General features: G+C 40.3%; 1 protein-coding gene across 13 annotated transcripts in view; it reads left to right on the forward strand.

The window, feature by feature from the left end:
* The window catches only part of AGAP1 (ArfGAP with GTPase domain, ankyrin repeat and PH domain 1), a 335,950-nt gene that overhangs the window by 175,034 nt on the left and 147,981 nt on the right, over nucleotides 1-12,935 (forward strand). For all 13 annotated transcript variants that reach the window (XM_028702820.2, XM_077918621.1, XM_028702829.2 and 10 more), the window contains one exon: nucleotides 11,702-11,870. In XM_028702820.2, the coding sequence (XP_028558653.1) occupies nucleotides 11,702-11,870 (169 nt within the window). The remainder of the gene's footprint in view (nucleotides 1-11,701; nucleotides 11,871-12,935) is intronic.

Below are 12,935 nucleotides of genomic sequence, written 5' to 3' on the forward strand. Positions count from 1 at the left end.
AAGCAACTTCAACCCGAGGTATGACTGTATGAGTAATAATCCGATTTATAATCAAGAAACATAAAAGCCTAATTAGTGAATATTCTTCAGAACGCAGCCCAACAAGGCAACAACAAGAACCCACCAACAGCATATGAATCGATACGGCTAACTTGACCTAACAACCCCTCCCCCTCGCACTCACAAGCAAAACTCACTGTGGCCAACTGAAGGCAACCAACCAGGCCTTGGGACCCCCAATCCTCCCCTAATTAAACTAATACATGAATAGAAAGAGAAGCTACCCATTTGACGTTAACACAGAAACGTTGCAAATACACTAAGTAAAAGAACAAAAGTTTACTACCCACCTTCTCTCTTCCCCGCTCTCTCTCCCCACTTTCTTCTCCCCCAACCATATATTGTCTAAAACATTAGTGTCTCATGTTGAATATAGTGTCTCATGTTGTAGAAAGGACTCTATGTATTGAAAAGCACAGGTGCTATATATACTTAGGTAACCCAAGAAAATATTTAATAAAAACAACCTTTAAAAAAGAAAAGAAAGGAACTACCATTTTATTATGAGATTAATTCTAAGCACACAGTGGAGAAACTAAAAGTTGTAGAACATACACTCTAGAAACCAGAGTAGGAGATAGTAACTGCTTTTTCAAAAGACATAATTTGATGCACCTCCACATGCACATACCTCCATATGTGGTGGGAATGCCCCCAACCCTTCTGGACAGCAGTCCTACAAGAATATGCAAAATAACTAAACAGGTATTAGAACTGGCCCTATTTAACATCTTCCAAGATAATAATGCCCACTCACACTATAAAGAGCTCATAACTCACCTACGCTCAGCAGCCAGAAGCATCATAGCCAGTCACTGGAGAGACCTGTCAGGAGTGAACATGGACTACTGGTATAGGAAACAGCCTTACCAGAAAAGCTAACCAATAGACTTAAACTGACATGGGGACAAATAAAAGAGGGCACCTTCCCCCCAGTATGGCTCCCCTTTATCACGTACACAAACCAACAAGACAACAAGAATCGACTGACAGCATATGAATCAATATGGCTAACTTGACCCAACAATCCCCTCCACACAAATTCACTACAGCCAGCTAAAGACAACCAACCATGTCCTGCCCCCCCCACCTCTCTCACTACCAAAAAAATATAATAAGGGAATAGAAAGAGAACCTACCTAAGTGACACTGCCACAAAGCCCCACACTAAGTTAATGAATATAAGTTTTACCACCCCATCCCCTCTCTCCCCCCTTTTCTTCCTCAGCCTTATACAGTGGTGCTTATACAGTCAAACTTAATCCGTTCTGGAGGTCCGTTCCAAAACTAAATTGTTCCAAAACCAAGGCGTGCTTTCCCATAGAAAGTAATGCAAAACTGATTAATATGTTCCAGACTTTTATAAAACAACCCCTAAAACAGCAATTTAACATGAATTTTACTATCTAACGAGACCATTGATCCATAAAATGAAAGCAGTAATCGATGTACTGTACTATAAAATAAATAAGACAGTATTGTAGATGGTAAAAAATAATTTTTTAAAAAAGTTCTTACCTGCACTGATGATAGTCACTGTTTGGATGGGGGGCTTTTATCCATTTCCGCAGACACACGATCAATTAATCAGGGTTCCACACAATCACAAAAACAAGTTAACCGAAAAAGCCTCAAAAACAAAAACGCAAAATAAATAGCAAAAACAAAAGCACCAAACTTAATCTGTTCCTGAAGTCTGTTTGACTTCCAAAATGTTCGAAAACCAAGGCACACTTCTGAGTGGTGCAGGTGCCCTGGAAACAATAGCTGACAGCCGCATTGGAGGTTTGGCTTCCGAAAAATGTTCGAAAACCAGAACACTTCCGGATTTTTGGTGTTTGAGAACCAAAGCGTTTGAGAACCAAGGTTCCACTGTGCTGTATGCAACACTAATGTCTCACAACTGGTCTAATTAATGTGTAGAAAACAAGCTTAAGAAAGAGACAATGCACATACTTTTGTAAACCAAGAAAATATTTAATAAAAATTATTTAAAAAGAAAAAAGACTAGAAATTTGACTAGAAAGCCCATGTTTCCTGTCTCTGCTCCCTAGAGCACTTCTCAAATATGAATTGTTTGAAAAAAGGTATTCAAAATGTAATCTGAGTCGTGGTACCATATAAGTCTTTTTCTACTCATAATATACCTGCTACAAAGCCAGGCCACTCCTGGCCACAATAAGAATGCATGCAGCATGATGTAGCTGAGGATGAAGATTACAAGGCAACTGAATATCTTGCATGTTTGCATGTTTCAAAATTATTCCAACATTAGTAAATGGAGGAATATAGTTCTATCTAGTCTTCACATAATAGGGTATACCCTTACTTTTAACCTGTTTGGTTCTAGTCCAATGTGTGTGTTCCTTTTTCCCATCAGTGAAACCTTTGTGATAATGAAAAATCATAGAAACATAGAATTGTAGTGTTGGAAGGAATCCTGAGGGTCATCTAGATGGCAAGACATTTTACTGGTTCCTAGTTTGAGATTCCACCATAAAAAGGCTTTTGCATGGCAACATGCCTTTCCCCACCCCAGTTACCTATAGATAGTCATATGAGAAGAGGTTTTTCTCATATTCCTAAACTGGCATTTGTCAACAAGAGTAGAGCTGCTGAGCAGGTATTGTGCCTTTCACTAATTATTCTAAAGCTATATGCACTTTATTAACACAAAGCTTTATTTTCATATATATTTTTGCTTCCTCTTTTTGGTGCAGGGCAAATTTGGTAACCTCCCCCCCCCCCTATTTAAGATTATCCAACAGGCTTGAATCATTTCAACCTACATTGACATTTCCTAGTATCTCTTCACTAGTAGGTTCGGTAAAGGTAAAGGGACCCCTGACTGTTAGGTGCAGTCGTGGACGGCTCTGGGTTTGCGGCGCTCATCTTGCTTTACTGGCCTAGGGAGCCGGCATTTGTCCGCAGACAGCTTCCGGGTCATATGGCCAGGATGACTAAGCCGCTTCTGGCAAACCAGAGCAGCAAACAGAAACGCCGTTGACCTTCCCGCTGGAGCAGTACCTATTTATCTACTTGCACTTTGACGTGCTTTTGAACTGCTAGGTTGGCAGGAGCAGGGACCGAGCAACGGGAGCTCACCCCATTATGGGGATTCGAACTGCCGACCTTCTGATCGGCACGCCCGAGTATCTCAGTGGTTTAGACCACAGCGCCACCCGTGTCCTGTAGGTTATGTAGGAAATTGCAAATGCTTTTCTAAAGAAATGGGCTAGAGAGCAAACTTCTTTCAAGAAGGTGGCAAGATACAAATTAAGTAAACAGCTTTCAGTATAATTGTGTTTTATTTAAATATACAAGAAGTAAAGGTAACTGTGTTAACCCATAAGGAAAAATTTCAGAATCCATAGTAGGTCAATATGTTTATTTAATGAAGATATGGCAAATAGTGTGCATGTTTTCAATTTCTGTTAGGCAGAAAACTACCCAGGGAACTTTTCTTTATGTATAGAACATCTCTGTTGCAAAACGTGAATCATCTGATCAGGGAGGCATTATCTTCCTCTCAGATGATAGACTGCTTCATAGTTTGCTTTTTAACATTGGTGGCAAGAATTGGCGTAGTGCAAAGTTTTCATGTACAACCTGCCAGCTTGCAAGGTTAGTTAATTTTTGAAGGAAGTGGAAGGTTTTTGCCTGGTGCCTAAAGATATATAATGAAGGTACCAGGCAGACCTCACTGGGGAGAGCATTCCACAAACAGGGAGCCAGTACAGAAAAGGCCCATTCTCTGAAACTCATATGGAGGAGGCACACAAAGAAGAGCCTCAGATGATGAACGCAGAGTCCGGGATGGTTTATATGGGGAGAGGCAGTCACTGAGGTATTGAGATCCTGAACTGTTTCCCTAACCTTTCATTGCCTACAGGCAGCCACCCAATCTTAAACAACTCCTCACCCACAATAATGCAGTAAGCAGACTTAACATGGACACTGGTACCAGAGCCTGCAATAAACCCAGATGCCAACTTTGTTGCCACATACACCCAGACAACACCATCACTGGACCCAACAACATCAAACATACCATCTCAGGCCTATTTAATTGCTCATCTTCTAACATTGTGAAGGGAGTGGATAGAGGTTGATTGTCAAAGTATCCATTATTTTTTTTAAAGGAAAACGCAGTTCTAATCAATGTGAAAATTAGAATTAAAAACATACTTTGATTAGTTGAGTATTAATTTGGGGGGGGGGGGGGGCGTTTGATAAGAGACATAAGTGCCATTTCAGAGTTTGCTTTGATAAAGGGAATGGTTGGTAAATGTAGCTTTCACTAGCATTATCGGAGAGCCATAATGCATAGTTTATTTTCTGTGCAATATTAAGCCTCCATTTAGGCTTTATTTATTTGCACAGATTTTGGTATTTTTATAGAAATCATTCTTTTTTCACACTAAATGACAATGTATTAAACTTTCTATGTCTTTTCCCAGTGGAGTAGAAAGTTTGCTAGGAACATTTCAAAGGCAAACATAATTTCTTTTTAAGAATATCATCTCCCAGCACTTGGAAGTAACCCTGTATTTCTGAATTTAGACTGAAAGTATCACTGTGTGTTATCCAGTAGTACTGAACATATAAGAGCAGTGTGCATAACGATGTGGCTACATCCAGCAGTATTTTATAAATACGTGTTTTTGGCTAAGCTTATAACACAATTGTAGATTTCCTAAGGTCTTTCGTAGGAGGAGATGATCTCTTTCCCCCCCAGGTGTGCCTGTGGCCCCAGTGGAAACCAATCAAGGTGCGATTTATGTTCATTAAGTGCTTGTCAAAACTGAAAAATTTTCTAATCAACAGCAATCTAACTGAAGCCTCCTCAGTGGCTGGGAGTGTCGCCTCTGCAGTGTCGGCTACTTGCCTGTTACAACTCTAGGCTAGAAATCCACTGATGATTACATTAGGCTAAGCTTCGAAGTAAATGAACCATATCTTATTTAGGTGCAACTAGCTTCAGTGTAGTCCTGCCCTGCAGGGCACTTTATAGCATTTTATGGCTTTAAAATTAGTGTAGCTTCCCATTTGCTGCAGGGTGCTACATGTTATGCCTTTGAACCCCATAAGCAAAGGGAAGGGGGTCTTTGTTCCCCTCCCTTTATTTTTCCTCTGCATTTTAGCTATTTTATTTTGCATCTTTTCCAGACGGCATTTTGCAATAAAAATGTCTGACTTCCCTCTGTACACAAAAAAGTAGAGTCATCAGCATTTGCCAGTCAGTACATACAATACTCTCAAACAATACTTAGCAATCTAAATAGATTTGCAGGTTGTTAACCAGTTTTCAATGATCTTTTTCAGTTATAAAATAGCGTTTTGAAATAAGATTTGTAATTTGCTGTAATTTGTTGTTTTCCTGTAAAGTATGGTTTGTATGAATTAAATAAATTTTCAGTCTACTAAGACTGAATTAAATTAGTTATTGATAGGGAAACAAAAGCGCAAAGGCATTTCACACAGTTAATTGGATAGAAGTATGACGAGCATATTAAAGACAAAGAATTTAACTTAACTCACTTAATTTCTGCAGAAATTAATATTGCTAATTATCAGAATGGTAAAAGATTGATGTGTTTTGCTTACTTTGATTGGAATAAGGAGGCATTGAACAGTGGTGATAAATAAAATAAGGGATGATTAGGTTAGCAGACATTGGATAGGGTTGTTATAGTTAGTGTACTCTATTATGCCCACATAGATTATAAAGAATTGTTGTCATTGAGTCTTTTTAAAAAGAATGAGATTTTTCATCAAGTAAGCTAAATAAAAGTAGAGAAAATCATTGGCCTTGTGTGATTTCTAAACTCTCCAGCAGGGCACAGTATGAAACAGTGCAAGGTAAATAGGTCCCATGCCAGATCTAGTTAGAAATCAGAAAACCTATTCTGCATGTCCCATAAGACCTTTTGAGCATAACAATTCATGCATATGGTCTATGGTTTCTGAACTGCTCAGTCAAGTCCTGATTCTGCAGTGTTCTTAGTAAAGTCTAAGTAAAGCTTTGCCATTAATAATTTCACATTTTATATCACCTCTGCACCACTATGAATGTACTACTCATACAGGGAGATGAAGTACAGACTGATCCCCAACCAAAGATGTACTTTGCAAATCTTAGTTTAATATTATATTTGTAGAAAAGAGTGCATTCTAAAACCTTTAAGAACTTGTACTGCATGAATACCAGGGATATTTGATTAAAAAAAAGAAAAGAAACAGTAGAATCTGTCCCCACGTCACATTTATTAACTTCTACTGGTACTTTCCTCTGCCCCTCATATGTCATGTATTTCTCCCTTTCCTTTTGTTATGTACTGAGTTGAATAGGTTCCAAAATGCAGCGGTCTGATTGGTCCTAGAACAATAGGATCCAAAATGCAGCAGTCTGATTAGTCCTAGAATAATGCAGCAATATGATTGGTCTGTAGGAGCCACCCAATCCAGCTCCAGAGGGAAGTGAATCCACAACCTGAGTGGCCTACAGGAGAATTCCGGAATTAGCCAATCATCATTGTGTAAATAATGTATATAAAGCAGATACTTTGGGGGGACTTTCATTCCTCCTCACCACTAAGAGCTGAATAAAGAGAGTGAAATCCACTCTCGACTCAATTTCACCTTTCCCTTTGACCCATCTAGCTCAGTCCTGTCTACAATGACTGGATTCCAGCCAGGAGGCTCCTCTTGCCCGGCCTGGAGATTGCAAGAATTGAACCCGGAGCCTTCTACATGCCAGGCAGATACTCTGCCACTGAGCTACAGTCTTTCTTTTGCCCATGAAATTAACTCTGGCCAATGTCACCCTTCCTATATTTCCTGGCTTCACACAGCCCATAAATAATGCTTAACAAGAGAGTGTGTGGATAATCTGATAAAAGTTCATGGCAGCCGCCTTATTTACTGCTGCTTAGCGAGAAACAATATAATGTGTAGTAATGTGGGTGGTGGGTATTTTGCTTTTGATATGTCCAAAACTAAAGCGGAAGCTCTAGATGTCAAACATTTGGATTATTTTGAAATACAACGATTCTGCAGGCAGATACCCTTTTCCTAATGGGGCGATCCGAGGGGGGGGGGGTTGAGATTCAGGAATTCCTACACCCCTAGTTCTAATCAAGCAGCCTTCTGAAACGATCTATTTGTTTTAATTTTTAATCTAATCTTAACTTAGCATCTGCATGCTTCTTTTCCAAAAACAATGTTGAGATAAAAAAGGCTCACAACACTAACAATGCAGTAGAAAATAACATATGTATGATCTTATTTAGGTGCAACTAGCTTCAGTGTAGTCCATGGCTTTAAAATTAGTGTAGCTTCCCATTTGCTGCAGAGTGCTTCATGTTATGCCTTTGAATCCCATAAACAAAGGGAAGGGGGTCTTTTATATGGTTATGGTGTTATACTGATACATTTGTCAGCTGGGGTCTCACTCACCCTGGAGGGAACATACACTCCCTTGCAAACAGCAGCACAACCAGGCCAGGACTGCAGACTTTGCAGCTCCAAATGTCTGTTAATGGCATGCAACTGATAAAGAGAGACAACACCTTCTTTTCTAATAAAGAGGAATCTTACTCCAGAATGGATCTGTTTCCGATTTCACCTAACATGACTCAGGAAGCATACGTGATGGACTCATAGAACCTTGTAATTGTAGAGTTTCACTAGTAAGAGGATAGTGCAACTCATCTATGTGAGTTTAGGACTTTTTATTTTAAGAGAAAAGGTGATTTAGAGGAGTCACTTTTTTGCATGGTATTCAAAAAGCTTTTCTTTCTATCTCAATGCTAGAACTTTTGTGGACATGAAACTGGATGTTGGAAGTTTTACTGCAGACCAAAAAAGTACTTCACACAGCCCATAAAGAGGTGTTGATGGCCACAGACTTAGATGCCTTCAAAATAAGATTCATGGAGGAAAGGGCTATTCATGGCTGCTCCACATCCACTCTCAGTTGCTGGGAAATACAAGTGGGGAAGAGTCCTGCATTCAGGCTTCCCATGGGCATCTGGTGAGAACAGGAAGCTGGGCTAGATGGGCCATTGGCCTGATCCAGGCTCTTCTTATTTTCTGATGAAGCTAATAAAGGGTCTCCTAGCCACACTCCTCTTCAAAATGCCCCAATAGAAGTGGGATGGATTAATTTTAATTATTATAAAAAGAAAGTTCAGCAAAAATGTAAGATAGTTGTAATGTCTGACAGTAGTCCCTAACTTGGATTGCGCAGTTACTTTTTATTTTTAAATTATTTTAAAATATTTGGTAACTTCCTCTTAGTCATTTATAAGCAAAAGTCTATTTCAACATGTGTCAGGGAGAATTCAGAGGAGGAAGTGACAGAAGAGGCGGAGCAGGGGCTCGGGGATGCTGTGGAGCCCTTCAACCGCCCAGAGGCCCGGGAAGGGAGCTCAGACTCTGGAAGGGCGGGGGCTTTCAAATCAGCAAAGATTTGAAGGAGGGAAATGAAACATAAGGGTCAAAAACGTCTTGTGCGATTTCCCCGCCTCCTTTGTTGGCGGGAGAATCGAAGGAAGCCACTTCCCAAATCTGACTCAACGGATTCAGATGCATAATCCTGAACTGTAGCTGTTTCTTGTACATATGTAATAAAAAATGTAAATATCAAGCTGACTGTGCCGGGGTGTTAATGTGAAGGGGAGACACCACCTTTACAACATGTTGTACAGCCTTATGTGCAGTGAGCACTAGTGTACTCAAATTATCACATCAGCACTGCTCTGTTTGCACAAATGCCAAGGGTATCATCAGAAAGTAAAGCAATGGCTATCAATATAGTGGGTGTATTGTAGGAATTTATTGATTGATTAATGTGTTTTGAGTTTAACTTCAACTACCACATTGCCCACAGCTGACTAAGATGAAGTTGCCAGTTAATGATAACTGTAGGCAATTACGTATGTTGTATTTTACTAGCACAAGAGAATGTGTGCAGATCTCAGTTTAACAGAAATGCTTGCATCTAGGTAACAGAGGTAAAGTGTATTTTCGATGCACTATGCTGCTTTACAGCAATTGCTGTGCAGATATTCAGAACAGATTGGATGTGTTGTTGCATATTGTTATTTCTGTAGGAATCCGTTTGGTGTACTGAAGTCCTAATGGAATATGCCACGACCTTCCCCACACTAACTGACTGCCCAAATCCCCTTGAAAACAGCTCCACAGAAGGTGGTACCCGTGTTAAGCTGTGCTTCTGTCAGCAAGCTGAGAGCTGTGGGTCTCTGACATGGCACTCAATTGCTAGCAGGTTTCTCTCATTGCACCTCATTTGCATCTGGGACATCAATTAGCATGTTTGTTGAGGCTAATTGAATGAAACTCAATCATAGCTCTTAATTGCTTGACTATGTGAAAAGAAATCACATTAATGCAGCTAATTAAGTGTATGGCAATAGATGCAACATAATTAGGAGTGGAATGTAAAAAACAAGCGATGGCAGAGGTGCAAGAGCCATGGGGTGCCGGGCATTCAGATGCTCAGCTACCTTGATATGAACACCTTTCGGGAGGAGACCCTCCTGGCTCCGGTGCTTTTTGTATGCTGCTGAATTATGAACGTGGAAAACTTGAGAGGCAAAATGTAAATGGATTTGCAATTACTACTTTTTCAAGCTGTTGAGGGGCAGAAGATAGCACTTCTGGGGTGGGCCACTATGGAGTGGGCTCTGGGGACTTGTTAAGTGCTGTTTAAAAGTACTTGGCTTTGAATTACCCTCGTGTCTTGTTAAAGGTTCTTTCCCCCTCCTGTCCCCCCCCATCTTTTTTTTTCTGCGATCAGCATTTTCTACAACTAACGTCTAGGGGAGTTTTCTTTGTAATATTTGCATATCAAAATCAGGCTTGCTATCTTCTCTTTAACACAGCATATTCCAGATGACAGGGTCATCTTCATCTTTTTCTAATGTGATCATACAATAAATCACTATTCTGAAGTGGCTATGCTTTTTTGTAACCTTTTATTTCTCCAGGGCAGCAAAATTTGCGATGGAAAAGTGTTGAGATCTTGCTGGAAGGAAACAGCACTTTGCCAGTTTCCTAGTCTGTGAAACAATTACTGTTATGTACTTATATACAGTGAAAGGGACTGTTGCATTACACAGTGTTGAAACATTAAGGAATAGTTTAAGATGACATTTCATACAGTGATGTTAGCGTCACAATTTCATTGAAAAACAGTATTGACATCTCCCCCTGAAACGCTCCCCTCTGCCGCCACCGCCTAAAATGTATTTGTGGCTTATATACTAGAAGCCATACTATATTGTAGCTGGAAAAGGTGAGGGATTCATAACATGAGACTGATAAAACGGACAGAGAACTACTGGAGCCAGCCCCACAAACAATTATTATGGGGGGCCCAGGCACCTACTGATTTTGTAGAATCTGCAGTGGGTAAAAAGACTGGGTTTAAAACCGCTCCATCGAGCACAATGTCATGATATGTTGGGAGATAATAATAAAGTTCACTATCCCTGGTCTAAAAGTTTAGGATACATTTTGAAAACATTTTATTTCATTTACATGGAATACGCAGTCAAGGTTTAATTAAGATTTTAAATTATTGTTCTTGTCTCAAGTTGAGCCATGGACACTTAACATGTATGTTATAGAAATTTGAAAGTGGGGGCTAGTATTGACTTCAAAAGGTAATGTACGCTTTTTGCAATGATACTGTATGCGATTTGTCAAGACTAGCTTCTGAACTGTCGATGTCTTTCATTCCTCTCCTTCAGTAATAACCTTTAAAAACAATCATACGGCTACACTATTGACCAGGCTTTTTTTCCATCCAATTTTCCTTTCTTTGCAGTTATATTTTGGAAATAAGTAGTACTGTCGGTGAAAAGCATAGATGCATAAGAGTAAATTCCCCTACTTTGTACCTCATTGGAGTGGCTTTGCCTCATACCAGGCATCTAATTCTGGGCTAATTCTTTCATTGGTGCCTTTTATGCCTTTATGCCTGTTGAAAATTAGGTCTGTTAATTGTGTTCTGCATGACTCCTACATTGATGGAGCTTTTTCACATTCATCTGCATTTTATTGTCATAAGTCACTTTAATTTGTCTTTAAAAAAATACAAGTTTTTTTTTAAATAAATAAGGTCTGTATCATCAATCAAGGCTGTTATACCATGGGGTAGAGAATTTAAAATACTCAATTTAGGCAGGCATCTGAAAACTGTTCTGTTGAATAAGCTAATACAGTTTCCCACTCTCTGTCTATGCTTTTGCATGTCCATGTGTGTCATGTATAACAAAAATATTACTTGTTTGCTGTCTTTCATATATAGGCTCCAAAGAGCTGCTTTACATGTACCCATGGGGTTGAGCATTCCCAGTGGGAATTATATACTTTCCTGTTTAACAGCATTAGCGTCTCCTATGCTATGTATAGACTGCTTTCAGAAGTTCTCTGAAGTTCAACAGTAGTTTTGCATATAGAACAGTGCACTGCTGTTTTAATAAATCAACACCCAAAGCCCTGTTGGGCATATGGAACTAGTTGTGTAAGGTCTTTGGATCCTACCATCTCAAAATCACATCCATCCTCTCTCCCACATTAAAATACATACCTTCGTGTTCCTTTCATGCAGGATTATATGCAGAATGTTCATGGAAAAGAAATTGATCTTCTGAGGACCACAGTTAAAGTCCCAGGGAAGAGGCCACCTCGAGCTACGTCAGCATGTGTACCCATCTCCACTCCGAAAACAAATGGCTTGTCCAAAGACATAAGCAGTTTACAGATCTCACCAAATTCAGGTAAGTTTTAAAGCAACACGACTACAGTCCATTGCAGTTCTATGATTTAAGTGTTGCTGGTTTTTTGTATGGAGGATCACTCTATTGTGTGACCCCCAACTGCCATCTGAAGTTGTACATTCCAGGCATTGCTTCAGTGTACCTCCCAAGGTATTCTAACTGGTGTGCAGAATGCAGAACTGCTAAGGAGTTGGTAGTTAGCAACTTCTGCACCCCAGGCAACATTTCAGACCCTACAAGCAACTTTTTCAACCCCCAAGACCCATTTTGCTAGTGGAGGTGGAGCCTGGGCCCTCTCCACTTTTGAAATGATCAAGAGGGAACAAAATACCTCCCCATGGCTCTGCATTGGGATCTCTCTGCATGTTAGCATGTGTGTGTCTGCCTGCATGTGAGAGTAGGTGTTGTGTGTAGTGTAAGAGTGTGGGGTGGCTACATCCACCAGTGGCAGGCAACAGTGCCGTCTCGGGACAAAAAACATGTCAACTATTTAAGTCTTGATTTGATGATGCAATGATCGGGGGACTGATAGAGCAAATAATCAGGACAAGTGTGGCTACCAGATAAAATTTCAGCTTGTGAGTGTTAAAGCACAGGTTACATAAGATGCGTGTTTCCCTCACATTTACCATAAGGTCAATGGGTCTTTACTTCTATGACGTGTTTAGAACATCTGATACCTGTTTCAGTGTTTTGTGTTGGAAGCTGATATCTCGTACCTACGGGACCGCCTCTCCTGGTATGCCCCACAGAGAAACTTACGGTCTTCAAATAAAAACATCTTGAAGGTCCCAGGCCACAGAGAAGTTAGGCTGGCCTCAACGAGAGCCAGGGCTTTTTCGGCTGTGGCTCCGATCTGGTGGAACACTCTGTCACAAGAGACCAGGGCCCTGCGGGACTTGACATCTTTCCGCAGGGCCTGCAAGACAGAGCTGTTCCACCAGGCTTTTGGTCAGGGTGCAGCCTGACCCCCTCCTTTGGCAATCTTCGCGGAGCTCTGGCCCAATGGCTGCCAGTGGCTTGAATTAATTAATTTTAGAATGAATGATTTTAGAGTGTTGTTTA

This window comes from Podarcis muralis, chromosome 1 (assembly GCF_964188315.1).
Source record: "Podarcis muralis chromosome 1, rPodMur119.hap1.1, whole genome shotgun sequence".
Lineage (NCBI taxonomy): Eukaryota > Metazoa > Chordata > Lepidosauria > Squamata > Lacertidae > Podarcis > Podarcis muralis.